At 36.9% G+C, this 22,295-nt stretch overlaps 1 protein-coding gene and 1 pseudogene across 1 annotated transcript in view; one reads left to right on the forward strand and one right to left on the reverse strand.

The window, feature by feature from the left end:
* Positions 1-7,160, reverse strand: part of Osgin2 (oxidative stress induced growth inhibitor family member 2) — a 31,985-nt gene extending 24,825 nt beyond the window's left edge. The window contains exons 1-2 of the mRNA XM_047559274.1: positions 6,860-7,160; positions 829-983 (exon numbers count right to left, since the gene is read on the reverse strand). Of these exons, the coding sequence (XP_047415230.1) occupies positions 829-983; positions 6,860-6,903 (199 nt within the window). The 5' untranslated portion in view covers positions 6,904-7,160. The remainder of the gene's footprint in view (positions 1-828; positions 984-6,859) is intronic.
* Positions 7,161-7,302: 142 nt separating this feature from the next.
* On the forward strand, positions 7,303-13,383 carry LOC124967903 (keratinocyte-associated transmembrane protein 2-like; annotated as a pseudogene).
* The last annotated feature ends 8,912 nt before the right edge of the window (positions 13,384-22,295 follow it).

Below are 22,295 nucleotides of genomic sequence, written 5' to 3' on the forward strand. Positions count from 1 at the left end.
CTGCATGCAATTATAAAAAGTTTTGTGATTCTTAACTGTTTTACTAATACTTTAATTTTTAATATCTTATATGCCTATCTGCTAAGGTGGTACAAAGGATACACAATAGGAAAGTTATGGTTAAGGAAATTATAAATATCACAACAGAGTACTATAATGTTGAATTGAAGACTAGTTACTAACTTGGATAAATCACTCAATTTGAGTCTCTCCCTATATGTGTCCCTTGTGAATATCAGAGGGCAATAAAGCTATAAGGTATAATCTAATAATATACACAGAATGCTCACTTCAGAGCTCTAATATTGGTTATTATCATTTCAATGACACTATCATAGTTAAAAGCATTCTTATTATCTGTTCTCCAGTGAAATGGTACTGCATTCTAACATAGCCACTAACATCACACTCCCTCCAAAGATTTGATTATTAGTTTTTTTTAACACCTCAAACAACTTCAGAATATAACTAATTCCTTTATTATAACTAATTTCTTTATTATCTTTCCCTCTACAGATTCTCCTTAAAAACTATTTTTAAAAATTATTTCAAATTCACACATAGTAACTGTACATATTTATGGGATACTGTGGCATTTCAATACATATATACAATGTATAATGATCAACTCAGGGTAACTGGCATATCTATCACCATACATATATATCATTTATTTGTGTTGAGGACAATGAAAATCCTTTGTACTAGATATTTTGAAATAAGACTACTTTTAAATACAATCCTAAGAATTTGGCCCTGACTTATTGCAGATTTATGAAAGCAGTAGGGTCAACAATAATAATTTAACAACAGAATGCAACAACTTACCTATTATTACTACAGGCAAAGTCACTGACGAATCTTCGAGTAAAGAAGTTTCTTCAACCAATGGCATCGCTTTAACTTTTTGCCCCAGATTATCACCAAAATATTGCACTAAGGAATTAAAAATCTCTCCTTCAGTTTCAGTGTCACTGTAATTTCTTTAAAAAGAGAGAGAGTCAATATAGCCTTGATACAAAAGTCACTTTTAATTCATATTTTGTTTAAGACATAAAATACTTAATACTTCCACAATGCTTTGAAATTAGGTAGTTTAGCTATATATCAATCTATACCACTTTGAAGGTCAAAAGTTCTAAGTAGCTGTTTATTTGTAGGCAAGCTTCTTCAAGAAGTTCTCTTTAATGATCAAAGACACAGCATTAAGGATTTTATAATTCTGAGAAATCCTAGGAAGACTAGTTTTCTACTTTTCTCATTAATTAAAAAGGTGAATGCATTAAAATATAGTCATAGATGTTTTAAGGAAAAGTTAAATATTACAAATTGGGTATTTGGTAAAAGAGGCTTATACACTTTTATTATCAAGAAAATATTAAAATAAGATTTGAATGTTATTTCCAATCTTTATTTCCCAATTGCCTCTCTAGAAACAAGTTCAACACTGTGGCATATTCACGAAATAAATGGAAGTATTCAGGGCTGGGATTGGGGTTCACTGGTAGAGCATTTGCCTAGCATGTATGAGGCACTGGGTTCAATTCTCAGCACCACATATAAATAAATGAATAAAATAAAGGTCCATCAATAATAAAAAATAAAAATAAATAAGTAGACAGAAGTATTTCCCGAACGTGGTTAATGCTGTGCTATTTTGTGCATTACTTTGAAATAGAATTCCTAAATTATTTTTCATATTCATACAGTCAGTAATAGTTATCAGGTCTAGAAGTATTAAACTGAGTACCCACTAATGAATGTGCTTATTATTCCCCAAACAATAAATATGAGATTGATCAGTTATTTCATAAGACTAAGGTCAACCCACTAATCCCAGAAGAGGTTAGCAAATGAAAAGAATTAGATGGTGACAGTAAAGTCTGCTTCTGTGTAACCCTCAGAGGTACCCATTTATCTTCAGATGGGGCAGAGTTCCTCGAGATATAATGAGAGCTTTCTTAAACCAAAGAAAGTAATGTCTACCACTAAATATCTGGATTCATCTTACATTGCCAAAACAGATAACCCTCTGGACATGGCTGCTAAAGGAAGTCCCTCCTCACTGCAAGACTGCCCCTGGAAGGAAGTGTCTTTTATCCTTAATCCATCCCTTTCAACAGCATTCTTAACTATTGCCTCTGATCAGATCCAGATGTATCTGCTGTCTTGCCTGCTTCTGCTTCTTAGGGTCTCCGCTAAACCTGTTTTATACTTTGGTCTGTCCCTGATATTTCTCCAAAGTATATGCAAAGGACAAGTTCCAGCTCCCTTTGGAGGCTTCTGACCAAAGTCATTTTAGCTACCCAGGCCCAAAAATATTACTGTTGTAACGGTCATGATTCTTTCTAAGGAGATGCAGACTTCTCCTTCAATCTCCCAGACATCCTACCTCAAACACTGTTGCTTCTCTCTCTAATAACCTGGGAAATAATAACTTTAAGTCTACAAATAAGTGCTGTGAAATTAATATTTAATATTCAAATGCTGTAAGGATAAAACAAACTCATGAAACTCCAAATCACATTCACTCAAAGGAAGAGAACTCAGTTTCTACATGACTCACTTCTGGGGGCATTTAATATTCTAAGTCAAGTTGTCTCAAGCAATTATTTTTCTGGCAAGTCTTACAATTTTATTCATCTATAAATTAAATATGTAGACTACTATCTTATAAGCAAATACCTATCATTTCACTGGACTTGTCCTCTCAGTTTTTTTAGAAAATTAAGAGGTTAAGACAACCAAATAAAATGCCCTCTGGTGGGCTTGTTAATCAAGAAAAACAGCTTTCAAAGGCTCAAAAACATAAGACAATAGGCTATTTGATCAAGCCTTACATTAAGGCAAATAAGAGGAAACACCGAAAAGAAATTTTAAAAGACTTTCAATGAAGTATAATTCACCCTTAGGGTGTATACTTGGTTTTCAGTATATCCCCAAAATATACCACACCCATTAGCAATAATCCTCTTTTTCCCTTAAGTCTAGACAATAGCACGCACTAATTTATTTTCTGAATTACTGGATTTGCCTATTCTAGACATTTCATATGTATGTGATCACTCATAAAACATGTTGCCTTTTGTGCCTGGCTTCTTCCACAGCATGTTTCCAAGGTTCTCTCATGTTAGAGCATGAATGAGTACTTTTTTTTTCTTTTAAAGACTGCATAATATTCAACTATGTGGATATGCCACATTTTGTTTGTTCATCAGTTGTTGAACATCTAGGTTTTTTCCACTTTTCTGCTATTATGGATAATGCTTCAATGAACACTCACTCAAGGTTGTGTATGGACAAATGTTTTCATTTCTCTAAGGAATAGTCCTAGAGAATATATAGCAATGACTTGGGCATATACTCAATCTATATTTAACATCTTGAGGAACTGCCAAACTATTTTCCAGTGGCTACACAAATTTTACATTCCCAACGTATAAGAGTTCCAATTTCTCCAATATTAACTTGCCAGCATTATTGTCTTTTAGCTTAAATACCCTACACCATGTGTGAAGTGGCATCTCAACTGCAATTTTTTTTTTTCTTTTTATATACTGGGTCTTGCTATGTTATCCAGGCTGGCCTTAAACTTGCAATACTCCCTCAGTGTCCAGAGCAGTTGTCATTATGATTATTTACATTCCCTAGTGACTAAAGTTAAGTACCTGAAAAGGTGCTTTTCATTTCTCTATTTTCACTAGAGTATCTATTCAAACCCTTTGCCTGTTTTTTTTTTTTTTTTTTTTTGGGGGGGGGCAGGGATTGAACTGGGGGACACTCACTCAACCACTGAGCCACATCCCCAGCCCTATTTTGTATTTCATTTAGAGACAGGGTCTCACTGAGTTGCTTAGCACATCACTCTTGCTGAGGCTGGCTGGCTCTGAACTCAAGATCCTCCTGCCTCAACCTCCAGAGCCGCTGGGATTATAGGCCTGCACCGCTGCGCCCAATCCCTCTGCCTATTTTTAACTGTTTTTTGTTGTTGTTGTCGCACTTTAAAAGTAATTTATATATCCTGGACAAAAGTCCCTTTTCAGATATATAGTTTGGAAACATTTTCTCCCATTCTGTGAACTGTCCTTTTACTTTCTTGATGATGTCCTCTGAATAAATTCAAAATTTTGATCTAATCAAATTTATTCTTTTGTTGCTATGCTTTTGGTGTCATATCTAAGAAACCGTTGCCTGATCTAGTCACAAAGATTTATTCCTATGTTTTCAGAAAGCTTATTTAAATTTTCTATATATTAGATTAGCTTGCCTAAATTTACACAGTATAAGTAATCTGTTTTGATTTCTTATCACTGGCGTAATCTGCATGGCAAACTGTCTGTAATAAACTTGCACGCTATTTGATAACAGTGGTTTCAGAGATATGAAAAATTCTGAGTCAACAAAAAAAAATGAAAATATGTTTAACTGGTTTTACATAAAGTAGCAATAAAACAAAAGCCTATTAGTAACTATTCTTTCTTTAAAAAAAAAATCAAAGCCTGTTATAAATTTAGTATCGATATACATGTTTTATAGTATATGCATATACTATGAACAGTGTTAATTTCTACTTAGATTTCCAACTTTATGAAAACTTGAAGACTGGAAATTTATTTTGAGTAATAAAAATATTTTTTTCTCTATTTGGAGCACCAATTATATTGGAAAATATGTAATCACATTTAGAAAACAGTAAAGAACAGCATTTTATACACATGCAAAAAGTTACCAAATCTTTCAGCATCAAAGCAGAACATAATTGAGAGGATTTTAGAAGCCTCCCGTTTTTTTGTTTTTGCAACATTACAATCTCAAGTTTCAAAACAAATTTAAAAGGATGGTGTAGGCAAAATATTTAGATAACAAAAAGATTTTTCCCACATTGTAGCAATATGTCTTTAAGTAATTAAAGTAAAAGGCTTTACTACCTCAATTTTTATAATCTTTGGAAGCACAATCTTACCAAATCAATATTAACACATGAAAAGAAGTCCTAAAGTCACCAAGGCAGTCACAATATTCATCTTCCAGAGTAGGAAGTATGAAGTTTTATTTTCTGAAAAGTTAGTAGACAGTGCTTTCACTATACCTATCAATTCAAGTATTAGACAAATCCCAAAATATAGAGTTTGTCTATATAAAAATGGGTTTCTAGTGAAGCTGCACAAAAACAGCATGAGAAACATTCCTAAACAATATTTAGGTAACCTTTTTTTTTAATTTCAGAGGCAAAAAACATTTTTACAAGGCAAACTAGCAGGCTCCTTGTCCTTTCTCTTTAGACCAAAATGTATCCAACACTTTTGTTTTTACCCCCTACTCCAAATTTCTATGCACAGAGATAAGCAGATGGAGTTTACTGCCTAATATTTGAGGAAAGGATATAAATCCCAACCTGGCGCCTTGAGAGTTCAATTGTGCACAAAAGGTATCAAAAGGCTTTTGGATATTATTTTCTAAAAGCGATGTTAGTTTCTCAGGAGTTTAAATTTAACAAGTTTTCATCAAGGAACCTGTTCTCTAAAACTCTCCAACTCTCCAAAATGTACCTGATACTCTCAAAACTCTGTTAGGTGGACAGCAATTTGTTTTGAAGTTACAAAAAGCAATCTATTACATAGACAGTTTTTTGTAAATACCCAGAATTTGAAGACTCACACAAAACTCACTGGAGCTGGGCAAGCCAGCTTATTTCTAGTACAACAGGAGTCCTGAACTTTCTCTGTGACTTATATCCCTTTTGTAATTTGGTAAAGCCTCAGGACCTCTTCTCTGAATAACAGCATTAAAAGGATTTACAAAGAAGCCATTAAAATAGTTATTAAAAATTCGTGATAGACATGTGCATTAAAGAAAATTTCAGTGATATATATTAATTACTGTGATTCTGAGGAAACGTTAAGCATAAACAGTATTTCCAGGTATCTGCAACTAATGTGACAGGGAAATATTTGTGATTTCTATTGATGTCAATCACAAATATTACTGTGATTTATTACTTACATTCCTAACTGAAGGAAATGCTAGTTTTTCTGTGAAAATAATATACTTTCCAAAGTTCACAGGCCACCTGAATTCTATGAACCCCAATTAACAACTCTTGATTAGAGTTTCATATCTTCCCCCCAAAATAAGCGTTACACACCATCATTCTGGAACATACATACAAGTAAAACAAGGCACTTAAGTCTTTACTGAGTTTAACATTGTTTTGCCCCTGGATTAAAACCATTTCTAGGGTCTTTGGTCGTTCTCCTTTTAACTGAAGTTTTGACCAACTGTGCTAGACATAGAAAACACATTCACTTTTATTTTTAAAATGTATTATCTTTCTCACCCCTTAAAAACTTTCCCCATAACTGAATGTAAAACTGTCACACTTTTTCAAATTTCTAAGCTGTATGTAAAAATTGACTTGTCATGAGCAACATCGTAAGTCAGAACCTATTCATAACCAGATCACGACGCTCCAACGTAGTTTCCTACCTTGTGTCAACCCAGTAACTTATGTGATCACGAACAACGATTTTGTTTAAGTAACACATTTTTTAAGGAGGCCCTTCGCGGGAACCCGTCGCTACAACTTGGCGTGACTTGGAAGTCCCAGCCCGCCGCAACCGAGCCATCCCGGGCCTAGCCGGTCTCGCAGCCCCGTGACCCGCGCGGTCCAGGGCGAGGAAAGGAGGACGAGCGCAGGGAGCCCGTCCGCAGGGCGGCCGAGGCGGGACCTGGACGCGACGGGACCCCAGCGGCGGCCGAACGCGGCGCTGCCCGCCCTCCCCGCCCGCTCGGCTCGCCCCACCGAGGCCCCCAACACGCTCCACTCCAGCTCCCTTCCCGTCCCCGGAGGGGAAATCACCTGAAATGACCGGCCAGGGAGCAGCGGCAGCACCACACAGGCATGGAGCGCTGCGCGAGGGGCGCCCGAGCGCGGCCGCCACGGCCGCTGCCGCCGCCACCCCCGGCGGGGCTGCCCGCTCGGGGCGCCCGCTCGCTCGGGGTCGCGGGGTCCGCCGGGCGCCCCTGCCCCGCGCCTCGCCGTTGCCGCGGCTGCCCGGGCTCAGTCGCGCCGAGTCCGCCTCCGGGTGGCGGCTTCCGCTCCTCGCCTGCGGGGACCCGGGCGCCGGCGGCGGGTGATCTCCGGGCGCCGCGGTGGGGGCGGAGCGGGGCGGAGCGGGGCGGGGACGCGGCGACGACGGCGCAGAGGCGCGCGGGCTCCTCCTCACAGGTGCGGCGCGGCGGGCGAGGCCTGCGATTGGTGGAGCCGCGGCCGCGGCGAGGGGCCGGGCCTGACGGAGCGGAGGCTGCGCTGGCTGCCTGCCGAGCCCAGTCGGCCCACCGCGCGGCGTCGGCGAGGCTCTTCGCCGACCTCGGCCAGCGCCCTGTACGCAGTCTGAGGGCTCCACGGGGCCCGGGGACCGAGCGGAAGAGAAGGCGCTGCTAACCCGGCCCGAGGGAAGTCCCTGCGTGCCGCGCGGCCTTCGCCATCCCGCCCAGGTCCCGGGAAAGCCCGAGCTCCCCGCCCCGGCGCAGCCTTAGCACATTTGCTCGCGCTGGCCGGTATGCAGACCCCCGAGCTCCTGGGTACTGCCGCCCGACTCCGCATCACGGTCATTTATGGGGGGCTCAAACCACAGGTGCCCGGCCACACCCCCAAAGGTGCCATCCTCCAAGGGGTCAGCCTCCCTTCTTAAGTAAGTGGCTCTCAGACAGCCGCAAGTCTGAGCTGCACAGACCTACTGAGTCGTGTGGGGAAGTGGACGGACAGAGTGCGTATTTGAGTCCCTCTAGGTGATTGTGGTGCGAGTTAGAGTTAGAGAAATTCGGAATAGCGAGTGTCCCTATTTGGTGTTGGTCAAAGGGCGCGGGGAGGAGAGTCAGGAGGTGGAGGCAACTAGGAGGGATTGATTGCATACTGTACTAAAAGAAATGTCATTCCATCCCTTCTCCGGAAAAGCCCCCATTATTTGGGAAATCTGTGTATATGTTTCATCCTCCCTCCCCCCGGGGTTTGAACCACTGAAGTGCAAAACTCTCTATAGCTTTGCCACTGATCTATATCCGCAGCCCTTTCTATTTTTTTTTTTATTTTGAGAAAGGGTATTGTTAAATCACTGAGGCTGGCCTCCAGTTTGGGATCCTCCTGGTTCAGCTTCCCTAGTTGCTGGGATTACAGGCAAGCGCCATGAGCCCTGCGTGTTTGTGTTTTTAAATATAGTTTTTAAAACAAATTTTCGGGTTTTGCAGGATGTTTTCCTTGATCAGACTTCCAGTTTGCAGATATTTTAGGTTTTGTGGTGCCTAAGGAGAACCGTAGGATTCAACCTGCCAACAGGTTTATACAATCAAAGAGTATGTTTGACAATTTTAAAAGTTCTGTTTCTATAAAGTCGTTTCTCTCTTCTTTGAACTGACAATGTGACACGTTCAGTTTGTTGATTCTGAGAGTAAAGCATGATGTTTAATATTCATACCATTATCCTTTTAAAGCCCCTAAATTCTTGACAGCTATGCCAGTGCTATCCAACACCAAGAATGTGGACAAGTGCTTTATTATATTCACTTTTCCTTTATAACTTTGTTTTCATTTTTAATTTTCTTGCAGTGTTTTCACAATAAATAAAAAGTAGGTATGTCAGGTTTTAGGCTTACTCTGGTTTGTATTTAATCTCGTGAACTTGCTATGACAGTTCAAACTTGTTAATGGCCTGTGGTGAAACCAGACCTCAATGACTGTGTAGAGGATTTTTCTTAGGGCAAATGGGACATATCAGAATTCTCATATTTTGAATTTAAATTGTAGGTGAAATCTTATTTAAGTATAAAACCTAAGTTTGGTGAAGTGGTAGGGAAATAGAATCAGATACTGTTGGTGAGAGTACAGATCAATAAGTAATCCAAAACTCTATCACTTGCATTTGAGGAACTCAGTCTTTTGTATGGCCACAATAGTCTGTCTTACAGTGGCCAAGAGGATTCTATACTGGAATCTTCACTATGTTATCTTTGTGATCTTGGGCAAGTTACTTTAGCATCTTAGAGCATATTCTCATAGGATGTAAATGAAGATAATGGAACTTACATCATCAGTTGTAATGATAAAACATTTATGAAGCATCACAGTGCCTGACTTATATTAGTTGCCACATAATTGTTATTTTTCTGTATTATCTATATTTTTGTAAAGTATTTTTATGTTTCCCAAAAGCAAAATTCTAGAAAATATATGCCGTGGACTGAATTGTGTTCCCCCAGTTTTTTTATTGAAGCCCAACCCCCAGTGACTATATTTGGAGCTGGGGCCTAAAAGGGGACAATAAAAGTTAAATGAAGCTATAAAGTTGGGACCCTAATGGGTTATGACTGGTGCCTTATAAGAAGAGGAAGAAACACTAGAGCTCATTCTCCTCCATGTAAGGATACAGGATAAAAGGGCACCTAGTCTATGGTATTTTATTATAGAAGCCCAGACTGACAAGACAGTATATATTTGCATTTTCAAGAAACAAACCAAAACTTTTAAGGTAAACTATTTAAAATAAACTGGTTGCAGTTCACAATCTCAGCAAATCACTCAGTGGGCCATGCCAGGAAAGGTAATTTAATAGTGTAAGACTCAGATGGTTCTAGAAAACACTCTGGAGAAACAATTACTTTATTAAACTTGAAACTCTGAGAACTTCAGATGTCTTTCAGATTTTTTATCCTCAGTCCTGTTGATATACTTGTTGGTACACTAAATACCTGTAGTTAGCTGCCTGCTTGTAACTCTCATCAATTCAATTTTCCACATAGATGGCAAATAATAGGAAAGCTTCCCTGAGTAAGTACAAAGTTGTTTGGGACTTTAAGATGAGACTTGCTTCTACAGTTTGCTCTCAGGGGACAGAAAGAAAAATACCAAGTCAGCTTCCCACTAAAAATTTTTTGTGACTAATGTAGCAGTCCTGTTCAGTTGCAGAAAACAATTCATAGAATTCACTCACTAATTTAAGGATACAGGATACAATTTAAGGATATCCTTAAATTAATACTTTGCAGACTTAGAGGAGGACTAAAGAAACAGGTAGAACTAAGAAAAATTCCCTGTCACACTGCAAGAGCAGGTCACCAAGGGAGCTGTTGCCTGTGAATAAAAAGTTTCCTGCCATAGCAGAAAACGATAGAACAGCGCAGGCTCCCGGTGGAGTCCAAGGATGAGGGGGCCCGTGCAAGCGAACCTGCTTCCCGGGGCGGGCATCCAGACCCCTGGAGCGCTGGCGTGTATACTGGTCCTCGTACTCCGGATTGCGTCAGCCGTGTCCAGTGCTGTATCACAAACAGATCTACCAGGCCAAACTGTACGAAACTCAGATGTGTCTACCTCAAATATGAATGCTTTAACACGTGAAAACCCAACCAAACCTTCTATTTCCCAAATCAGTACCACTCTCCCTTCCCCAACCAGTACAGAGAGAAGTGGAAGAGCATCTGCAGCGCCCCCATCCCTCTCCTATCACCTCTCTGTCCCAAGAGGAAGCTGATAACAATGAAGATCCGGGCATAGAGGAGGAGGATCTTCTCACACTGAATAGTTCTCTATCCACAGCCAAAGACCCTCTGGACAATGGAGAGTATGGAGAACCAGACTATGACTGAACCACCAGCCCCAGGGATGATGAGTCCGATGAGACTTTAGAAGAAAACAGGGGTTACATGGAAATTAAAACAGTCAGTGAAATCTTTAAAGGGCCGGTCCTCAAATGTAGAAGAGGAAGACAGCCACTTCTTTTTTCATCTTATTATTTTTGCTTTCTGTATTGCTATTGTTTATGTTATATATCACAACAAAAGGAAGATTTTCCTTCTAGTTCAAAGCTGGAAATGGCATGATGGCCTTTGTTCTAAAACTGTGGAATATCATCGTCTAGACCAGAACGTTAATGAGGCCATGCCTTCTCTGAAGACTACCAATGATTATATTTTTTAAAGCACTGTGATTTGAGTTTGCTCATTATATACTTTTATTTGCTTGACTTTTTATATGATATTGTGCAGATGTTTGCCATATGCAGTTGGTACTTAAATGAGAGGCAGATCTCTTTCGCCTTAGTGCTTTAGAAATTGAATGTCGCAAACAGGGAATATATAATTTTTTAATCTACATTTTTAGAGCTGAATTTAATCAAGTGTCTGAAATGTGAGTTAAGCATTACCTTCATTTGCACTGGTAGTTTTTATTATTTTCCATTCATTGTACTACTTCTGGAAGTAATGCTACTTTTGAAAGATCCCAGACTTGTAACTAAATTCTAACATAGTACTATTGACTTAGATTCATTCTCTGCCACCCAGCTACTATCTTTTAAACACACATTACTTTGTGGTCCCAAACTGAAATGTGCAAGGGCATATGTTATAATACTTTGCATTTAAGTAACATGCTTTTTTTCTCTCCAGAAAACTGCTTTGAGTATTTTAGGCAATTAAAACACACTTTAAGATAACAAGACTGCTCAATCTCACTAAAGTTTTACATAATATATTAAATATGTCTAGAAATTTTGCAGAAGAGACTGAAATTTGCTGTGAACATGGGTAAAATGTTATATAGATATCATTTTTTGGTTTGAATTACTGAATTAAATAATAGGTAGAAACTGGTAAAATATAAAACAAGTGAAGAATTGCTTTTAGTTAGCAGTCAATTGTACCACAGTGTCCTTAAAGGTTTCAAGCAATGGGCAGAGTTTAAAATTATACAATTTGTTCATTTTGGTTCTTATTGTGTAGTAAATTTGAGTTAAGTTTTAGGGCCCATTATCACTTAAATAAGACTGTATCTTGGTCTTTCAAATTAAAATTATACCTGAATGAAGTTGTTTGTATACATAAAATATATGTGTACAATGACCTTTTTCCCTCCTGAACTTGTTCTATTTTCTTGTTTATTTTTTACAGCACTGGAATAATACTGGAAATTATTTCCTGTATTTCATTTGAGTCTGTCTTTCTGACACCAAGAATTGATTAGTAATGTAAATAAGTGATTTGAACCATGTTTGACTTAAAATGTCACTACACCTTTTCAGAAAGCATCACCTCTACTACATGTTAAACAAAGCCTGGTGAGTCATGGTCATATGCTCTTGTGTAGAGATGGAAGAAGCAATACTGTCCATCCTTCCTCTTGACTGGACACTTGACTGCCCTAGTGAGGAAGGGAAGTACAATGGAAATACACCTGAACTGTTTTATTGCAGTAATTTTTTTCATATCTGAAATTGTATTATTTAATATTTTGAATAAGATTTTAAAAAATAAATACAAGATATAATTCAAAAAAAAGAAAGAAAATAATAGCTACAGCCACTGACTCCAGAAATATACCTGACATGCAATATTTTAGTCTATTTTTTTTCTTTTAATTCTGCCTCCCTCTCCTATAAAGTAAGTTCAGGAGGTCAGGAAATTTTTTTCTTTGTTAAATGTTGTATACCCAACACTGAGAACAGATCTTGGCTTATGGTAGGAGCAACACACAATCAGATAACACTCACCCAGTAAAACCAGTAGGGCCAATGTTGGGTAAGCCTTGAACTAAATGGAAGGAATAAACATGAGTTATGAGATTTTTCTGTGTCATTGCTTTCAAGGTTAATTAGTAGGGCACTGTTTGTATACTGCAAGATGAAGTAGAAAAAAAGAACATATGACAAGAGATAAGTCATAAGAATTAATCTAGATTTTTAGTATCAGAAGTTCTAGAAAGTGAGATTAGAGAAAGTGGTTGGATGAAAGTTATTTAGCAAGAATTTTAGAACTAGAGGGAGATATGAGTGCAGATGTAGAAAACCTACTGAGTACTGAGCAGGAAAAAAATAAACGCATATACATACATGTATATATACACACATTTTGATAGATCGTGAAATTTATGAATAACAAGAATAAAGAGAAGATTCTAAAAGCTTTCAGAGAGCACATTTAGGTCCTTCATAAAGGAATGAGAGCCAACAGACTTATCAATAGGACTGGGTATTAGGAGACGAGTAATAACTTGAATGTTCCGAAGGGAATTATTTGAACTTGAATGCTGATTTAATCAGTGTTAAACCTATCAATAAATTATAGGAACAGAATGAAAAAGAAAATGTAACTGAGAAAACATTGCATCCTAGATTTTTTTTTTTAAATAAGATATTACTTGCGTATATAGAGCATCAAAACAAGGAGAGTGTCCAAGAAACTAGATCAGGTGGGATCTGTGGGACTAACTCAGAAAAAAACAAGGTAGGCAAGATCAGGGAGAAGCAGGAGCCTGCATATTCAGATTAAAAGATCACAGGGTTGTACAAAAGAATTGCCTGTAAGGGGAAAAAAAAAAAAAAAGGAATTTGTAGATTCGATAATATCCTGAAAATGTTGGAAGAACCTATTCAAGTGACAAAAATAAAAGGAAACTTTTGAGACAAAAGTAAAAAGGCAATTTGAAATCGTGTGGGGTTGTTTGTATGACAAAAACAAACAAATAAAGTATAATCATAGAATATAATTTGCCTGGGCAGTGAATAATGTTTACATAGATATAAACATTGTTTACTCATATTCAAATTTATAGTCCACCTGTAGACAAAAAATCACTTAACTATGGTTATAGAACCAGTTGAAATGTTAAGTATGGTAATATAAAACAGAACAAAAGAAAGAAAGGTTATGAAATATAAAATTCTTAACTGACAAAGTGAAGAGATACTGCTTATAGTTGAAATAAGAAATGTGTTTTTAAGTATAGTATTTAAAATCAAATATAATGGAAAAACTAACAACAGTGACAATTTATTAGGTATTGCAGGTAGGGAAAATTTGGGGTGATTTAATGTAGTTAAAACCTCATCATGGGCTGGGGATATAACTCAGTTGGTAGAGTGCTTGCCTTGCATGTACAGGGCCCTGGGTTCAATCCCCAGCACCACAAAAAACAAAATCCTCATCATGATAAGAACTGAGTATATGAGATCTAACACTGACTCATCAAGAAAAGTACAGTAACACAGCCACATCAATGTTTATAGCAGCTCAGTTCACAATAGCTAGATTGTGGAACCAACCTAGATGCCCTTCAACAGATGAATGGATAAAGAAACTATGGTATATATACACAATGGAATACTATTCAGCCATAAAGAAGAATAATATTATGGCATTTGCAAATAAATGGATGGAATTGGAGAATATCATGCTAAGTGAAATAAGCCAAGCCCAAAAAACCAAAGGCTGAATGTTTTCCCTGATAAGTGGAGAATGATATATAATGGGGGTGGGAAGTGAGAGATGAATGGGGAAACTTTAGAATATGTAGAAGAAAATGAGAGGGAGGGGGTATGAAAAATGGTGGAATGAGACAGACATCATTACCCTATGTACATGTATGATTACACGAATGGTGTGAATCTACATTGTGTACAACCATAGAAACGAAATTATGTACCCCATTTGTGTTCAATGAATCAAAATGCAATCTGTAAAAAATTAAAAGCTAAATAAAAAAGAGTATTATAAGCATAATTACAGATAGAAAGGAACTAAAACTAGTGAGATGTGATTGTTTCTTGGAAACAATTCCCAAGATATGAATAGAATTGGTTGGAGATCTGCTGCTTTTTGCATTGAGCCCACTTGAATTTGTTCATTCATATAAAAATATGTATATCAGGCACACATAAATGAAGTGGACTTTACTGAAAATTTGGAGGAGGATATTTCTATCACAATGGAAATTTTCAAATTGAATATTAGATAGCTTTGTTCTTAAAATTGTTTACTAGGCGATTGATGCCAACTATGTTGTTACTCTTTGCTCTCTTCCATTTTTCCTCTCAAACTTAAAGTTTACAGTCCTTAGACAAAGTCTTGTTTGTTGGTGTGGGGATCTCACAAAGGGGGCAGTAAAGGAGAAATTTGGCTTGTCCTACCTTTTTATTCCCCTGGGGTGGGTGGCAGAGGTCCCAGGATTTTTGTGGAGGGAATTTGTGATTTGGGGGTTCCAGATAGTGACAGTACTGGAGGAGCACTTTAAGCAGATTACTTGAAAACAGGAATAAGAAAACAAAATCTCTTTTTTACATATACCAGAATAGTAGTTCTCAACCAGGGCTGAATATTAGAATCACCAGCAAGCTATTTTAAAAAGCATCAATGCTTAAGTGTATGGGGTATACTTATACATTGTTGGTAGAACTGCAAATTAATGCAATCCCTCTGGAAAGCAGTGTGGAGATTCCTCAAAAACCTAGGCATGGAACCACCATTTGACCCAGTTATCCCATTCTTTGGTCTATACCCAAAGGAGTTAAAATCAGCATATTACAGTGATGCAGCCACATCAATGTTTATAGCAGCACAAATTCACAATAGTTAAGCTATGAAACCAACCTAGATGCCCTTCAACAGATGAATGGATAAAGAAATTGTGGTATATATACATAATGGAAGGTTGTTAGGTCATAAAGAAGAATGAAATTATGACATTCGCTGGTAAATGAATGGATCTGGAAACTGTCATGCTAAGTGAAATAAGCCAATCTCAAAAAACCAAAGGTTGAATGTTCTCTCTGATGTGTGGATGCTAACACAGAACAAGGGAAGAGGGAAGACTAGTTCAGTGAATTAGACAAAGGGGAATGAAGGGAAGGGAGGGGAGATGGAAATGGGAAAGACAATGGAATGAACCTGACATAACTTTCCTTTGAATACACCACAGTGAATCTCACCATCATGTACATCCATGAGACTGGGATCCTAATTAGAATAAGATATATTCCAAGCTTATATAAGTATATATCAAAATGGATTCTACTGTCATGTATAACTAAAAAGAACAAATAAACATTTAACAATTTTTGAAAGTCAACATAACCAACAGGGGAAAAATAACATCAATCCTGGGTTGGGGAATAGCTCAATAGTAGAGCATTTGCCTAGCATGCTTAAGGTGCTCTGTTCAATCCCCCAGTACTGCAAACAAACAAACAAAAAAAGCAACCCAGACTCCTCCTCCCCTCCCCATTCCCGCCACTACTACCAAGTAGGCTAAGAAGTCTCCAAGGAAGGGACCTTAGGCCCATGATTCAAATCATTGGGATGTGACAGCAATCTGGCTGTGGCATCTGTTACCCCATTGATCTCCAGTGTTGATTCGGTTGATCTGGCTGGTTAGGTGGGTGTCCCCTTCCTCCCTCTCTGCTCCATGTGCGTCCCTCCCTAAGCTGCTCTGTCAGTGAAAGAGGATGACCTTCCCAATTAGACGAAGACTGTTTTTCTGTCAAGGGTACAAGAGTAGCTGTGCTCCCCTGCTAGAACCTCCAAATGAGCTCTCGAATCATTAATATGTAGTCTATATGTAATTTCTGCACAATTGATTGAATTGGCAAAACAAATAGTGTCAAAACACTTTGACAAACATTTTCCTTCTGACAGTTGTAATATTGCTAAACATCTGAAAAAAATACAATCACTTCTTTGATGTTCTAATACATAGTTATGGCATACACATAAAATGTATGATTTTTATTTCATTAATAATATTAATTCAATGGTAAAAGTCCCCCTGCACACACACACCCTAATTTGTGTTCTGATCTCACCTGTTGGTATTCTCAGTTTTCCTCCCTTTCTAACATGTTCTTCAAACATGCCAAGCAAGTTCTCTTGCTTGAGATTTTGTACTACCTGTTCCTTCTGCTTGGAGTATTTCCCACTATACAAAGTGGCTAACTCCCTCACCTCTTGAATGAGGCTGACCTTGATCACCTGTTGAAAAGTTTAGACTGTACCGTTTCGAAATGGCACCTCCAATCTAACTTACTTTGCCTAATTTTATCACTAGCACTTACCACTTTTGCCTACTTTTATTCACACCCACTAGAATGCAAACCAATAAGATAGGGTTTTTCCATTTTGTTCACTAACTGATGTGTCTAAAACTGTCTAACACTACTGAATAATCAAATAGATATTTGCTGAACTAAAGTGGCCTCTTCAATAACATTTAGCTCATTATAAAAGAGATGTGTTTAGCCATGTTATATAATATGTGTTTGGAATGTGCTAGCATTACATTGTTATATAAAATCTTTGTGGAGTTCTAAATCTCCCCAGGCAAATTTGTCTCCCAGTGAAGCCTGCTGGGCATCTGGGCTGGCCAGCAGAAGACTGGACTTTGATTTTGTCTGTTAACTAGATATAATATTTGGTAAGTTATTTCACTACTCTGAGTTTTATTTATATAATCTACAAAAGAAAGGATAAATGAATTCTAAGTTGTCTTCCTCTTGTATTATACAGTATTTATTACCAATTGTGAGCTTGAAATAAAATGAAATGTTAATTTTATATTTTATATTTCTTATGAAAGGAGTTAAACATTCACCTATCTTAATATTTCAAGCTGAATTTGGTATAGTGATTAAGCATTACCTCTTTGGCCACAGATTGTCTTTAAGACATTCTCAGCTACTTATTACCAGAATATCAACAAGTTATTCAACATCTCTCAGCCTCAGATGCTTCATCTGTAAAATGAAAGCAATAATGTCATCAATTCAGGAAGCATCGTTATATTTATTGTGAAATTAAATTAGATAATCCATGTAAAAACATTTAGTACAGTTCATGGTCCATGATGAGGGCTTAATAATTTTTAATTATTAGCTTTTTATGAAATACCAATCATAGTGTCACTTTCTATTGCATGGGTTGTGGAAATAAGTGAAGACATGACTAATTGATAAAAGTAAAAACTTTTTGTTTTAACCTATTTGCAAGGGAGTCAGCCCTCATTGCTTGCATTTTGGCAAAGACTCAAAGGCAAACAGGAGACTGGGAAAGCTTTCAGGTGTTCTCTAAGTGGAGGCTAGTGGAACGTGGGTAAGTTGTTGGCAAGCTAAATAGAAGCAGAGTTATGTGGTTGGTTACTGGTTTTCTCTAGTTGGGTCTAAGTTGGAAGTGGGAACAAAAATCAGGGGAGTTGTCAGTTTCTAATTAAGTCCTTCTGTAACAATAAGTTAACAGAAGTTACTATTTAGTTTATTGTCATAGAAGTTATTGTTTTACTTCCTGGATTGTCACTAGAGAAAGCAATCTGAGTTTCTGTAAGTCTGTCATATATCAGACTGGCTTTCTAGGTTGCTTATTGTAGGTGAGAGGGTTGATTTCTTGATTGTTGTAGATTGTTGGTCAGAGTTCTATTTTTATATGTGGTCTGGCCATTGTCCATTGGCATATTCAGCCTTTTAAGTTCATAAGAATATGGTAAAATTTTAAGGTCTTTCATAGAATTAGGCTTTTTAATGTCTCAGAAGAATATTAGTGTGGGAGTAATTTAATCAATTAAATTTACATGGATATATTCCTATTGGATATTATTTCAATTAAGGGCTAATTTAGTGCCACAGTGAGATTCTATTTGAATGATGATTGGCCTTTATTAGCCAAGTTATTGAGACTATTGACTAGAGAAATGGATGATTTTAGTTCTTTGTCTTGATGGAGCAAAGTTTATTTGATTTAAATATTGCTACTTGGTTGGTACTATATAAACATATCCAATCAGGATCTTGCAAAGCATATTACCTTCCCTTAATCCATTTTATCTGTAAAACAAGACTTAGAATGAATACAATTTTAGAAATCTTTTGTACCTAATCATCTGTTGTACTGCTTATTTGCCCATTAAACCAGGAAAAATGTTAAGATACATGGCAAAGTTATTTTGGAAAGGGACATATTTCCAACATCCCAGTGCAGAAACTTCAGAATTTAAATTTATGCTACCAATTAAGATAATTTCATGAGGGCACAGATAGTATTTTTTTCCTTTTAAGTGTATTTTATGGGCTGGGAATATAGCTCAGTTGGTAGGTTGCTTGCCTTCCGCAAGGCTCTGGGTTCAATCCCCAGCACCACAAAAAAAAAAAAAAAAACAAAAAAAAAAACCTCCCTGTTAGGTGTATTTTGTTATTTTGTTTTTAACTTTATTCTCTTTTAGTTTAAAAAAACTAATCTCCTAAATCAATAAAAAGGATTTTATGACATAACAATTCTTTTGTACATATATTATGTATACTCATTGTTAAATTGTTTCCAGTCTTGGAGTTCAGAGGTGACTCAACAAATAGCAGTGACTTTTTTGAATATCCACAGCTATTCTGCATTTATTTCCTATAGAATTGAAAGAAAGCACTGCAGTGTCAAATACACCAGAGATCAGGTTATTTGGAAAGAATCTTGAATTTTCACCACTGTAATTTATTCTTGATATGTTTCCATGATTTAAAAAGAAAAAAAAAATCATTTACTTGACATTTTAAGACATTTAAGATTGTAGAACTATTTTATAATAAGATAACTTACATTTAGGTTATAGTGGTATTATCAAATATTTAGTATGACTAGAATAGCTATGTGCTTTTTCTTGTTCTCTGTCTAAAAACAAATATTTATAAATCCCACAAATAATATCTTTAATCATAAGTGCAAATAGTTATTTCTTAAATTTTGTTTTAGAATATGTACCAGTCATGATATAATTAAAATAATTCTTTGTTTGACTATCTAATTGCCTATTACATTGCACAACTAGAATGTTATTAGGGAATCCTTTTGTGGGATTGCCAAGGAATGTGCTTATTTTATGCATTTTTATGTTAATTTATGCACCACAATAGAAATCAATGAAAACTTATGCTAAGTATGTTAGGAATTTTGTGTGACATCTAACACTTAAAATTAGTTTGAAATGAATTTCCAGAAAAGCATGAAAAACCCATCTAGCCTACCATGTGCAGTTTCAGAGAGGAGGAGTTAATCTTCTTTCCTGTTTAAAAATCCTTTGTATTCAAGAGTTAATTTTCACAGTTAATAACACACAACAGAGCCTTAAATAAACTAATGAAAGAAAAGAGATTTGAACTCTATCCACTGTTTTTTTTTTCCTTTTATCTTATTAGGATACACTTTGTTTGCAATAGAATTATTTGACTTTTATAAATCTGTTAGCTGTTATTTAAAATACTGCTTTGTTCTTTCATTATGATTTATAATCTTTTCTTCCTTATAAATATTTATTTCGAAGCATCTTTACAACTAGATTGTATCAGTTTTTCTTGTCCTTGGTAACAAATTCTCCTATTTGTTGGGCCTGCTAGTCCTTTCTCACAGTGATCACATCCTCAGATTATAATCTCTGGCTATAAATTCATCTCCAGTGGGAGGTTGACTTGTGTGTGTGCTGTGTAGAATCTTAACCACAGGGCAGTTTCATATTGGCCTTGCTTAGACTGGATGGGTTTTGCCTTACCTATTAGCTCTAATGGAAATATGTAAGTTCAGGATCATTTGTGCCAGCAGACAGAAGGAATTTGGACCCCACACCATAACCCACAGGTTAAGATGTTGGTTTCCTATGGGAGATTTTGTATTTTTTTGTACTCAAGAAACTATACAAAGGACAAAGCTTCCTGGCAGTTTTCAAGGCAGGGTTAATGCCTGAGCTGCTTCCATTTATAGAAGAGTCACCCTCATGACTTCTACTTGTATGCAGGGAACTTATAGTTAGAACTTTTGGCTAGGATACTCCTTGCGTGAGTTTATCAAGTATTCCAACATCCCATTATAAAGCACAATATCTATTTCAAAATATCCATTCGCTAGGAGGAACTTATAATTTATCATCAAAGTCTGGACACTTTGGAAATTGACAATGCACACTTTTATTAATTACCTTGAAATAGTAGGTACAAAGCAGACCTGTCCCTGGCAAACAAGCCCATGTATGGTCACCTTCAGTTATTTTAACTTCCATTTCTGCTCAGTAATCACTGCCATACTTTTTCCATTCCTTATGTTTCCATTCCTTTTTTATTTCTACAGTCAGGAGAATTTCCTGTCAATTTCTAGCCTGACAGTATATACAAATTATTCATTGTTATGTTTGATTCATGTGTTTGTGTTGGAAAGAAGGGGTCCTCCTACTAAAGCTTGTGCTGACGTATTAACAAAAATTTATGAATTTCTTTAATATATACAAGTCTTTATAATCTTACATTGTTTCATTGTGAATCCTAATTGGGTTTATTAATTCCTTTTTATAATTATAATTACTTGTATCATGGATATGAAGATGGTAAGCAGAGATTATTTTTCTTTTTTTCTTAATCACCTTGAAATAGTTGTATGAACATTTTCTAATATGTGGTTTCTGAATGTTCATAATTTCTAGGATAAGGTAAAATAACATTTTTTTCTTTCCAAAGAATCAAATTAATAATTTTTAACTTAAATTCACTACTGATATGCACAGTACTGAATATTTTTTATTATTTGGCATCTAATTACAGCTAGTAAAACTATTGGCAGTAGAATTTACATCTAATTACTTATTACTCAAAGTCAGGATTCTATCCCATTAAAGTGGGACTAGCAAAAGCTAAGAAAGTTCCAAGTAGGCCGATGTACCCAGAAAACTAACTGGAAATGACACTGACATTTGGAACAAAGTAGGTCTATTTTTAAATCTGAATTAAGTCAAAGTGGGCACTAGAGTTTTGGCTTGCAATAAAAGCCTAGTTACCAGAATTGGGACACAAGATGGACAAGCTGAAACAAATCAAGCAGAGTCTATGTATGTGCTGAATTTAGACATACATGGCACAGTCACAAATTAGTTAAGTCTAAGTGGGTTATAAGCTTTCATACAAGGAGTTAAAACCTATTGGAGCTGATTCATTGTCTTAACACCTACTCTTCAGTCCCCTGTTTGTGGTTGTTTCCTTTGGACACAGATCCTTTCCTTGCAACATGGTCCTACCATTATCTCCTTGGATGCTACAGGCCCAGGCACGGCACTCAGGACTGTCAAGGGGAGACTTGGTGTAAAGATAGTAATTGGCAGTAAACTTCCATCATTGTAACTGACTTTTTGTAAACAATTCTGATCACTGCCTCCCCTACTGGGTCTCAAATTTTCCCTGCGAACCATGATCCAGGTTCTTCCTATTTTATATTTCCACCTGGGATACTCCTTTGATAACTTGTCGTGATTGACTTTATTCAACTAAGCTTTTTACTTTCTTTTGTTGTTGTTGTTTACTGTGGGTTGAATTCTGGGGTGCTCTACCACTGAGCTACTTCCTCAGTCCTTTTTATTTTTATTTTTTAATTTGAAACAGAAGTCTCACTAAGTTGCTGAGATTCTTGCTAAGTTGCCCAGGCTGGCCTGGAATCCTATCCTCCTGCCTTAGTCTCCCTAGCTGCTG

Source organism: Sciurus carolinensis, chromosome 1, assembly GCF_902686445.1.
Source record: "Sciurus carolinensis chromosome 1, mSciCar1.2, whole genome shotgun sequence".
In the NCBI taxonomy this organism is placed as follows: Eukaryota; Metazoa; Chordata; class Mammalia; order Rodentia; family Sciuridae; genus Sciurus; species Sciurus carolinensis.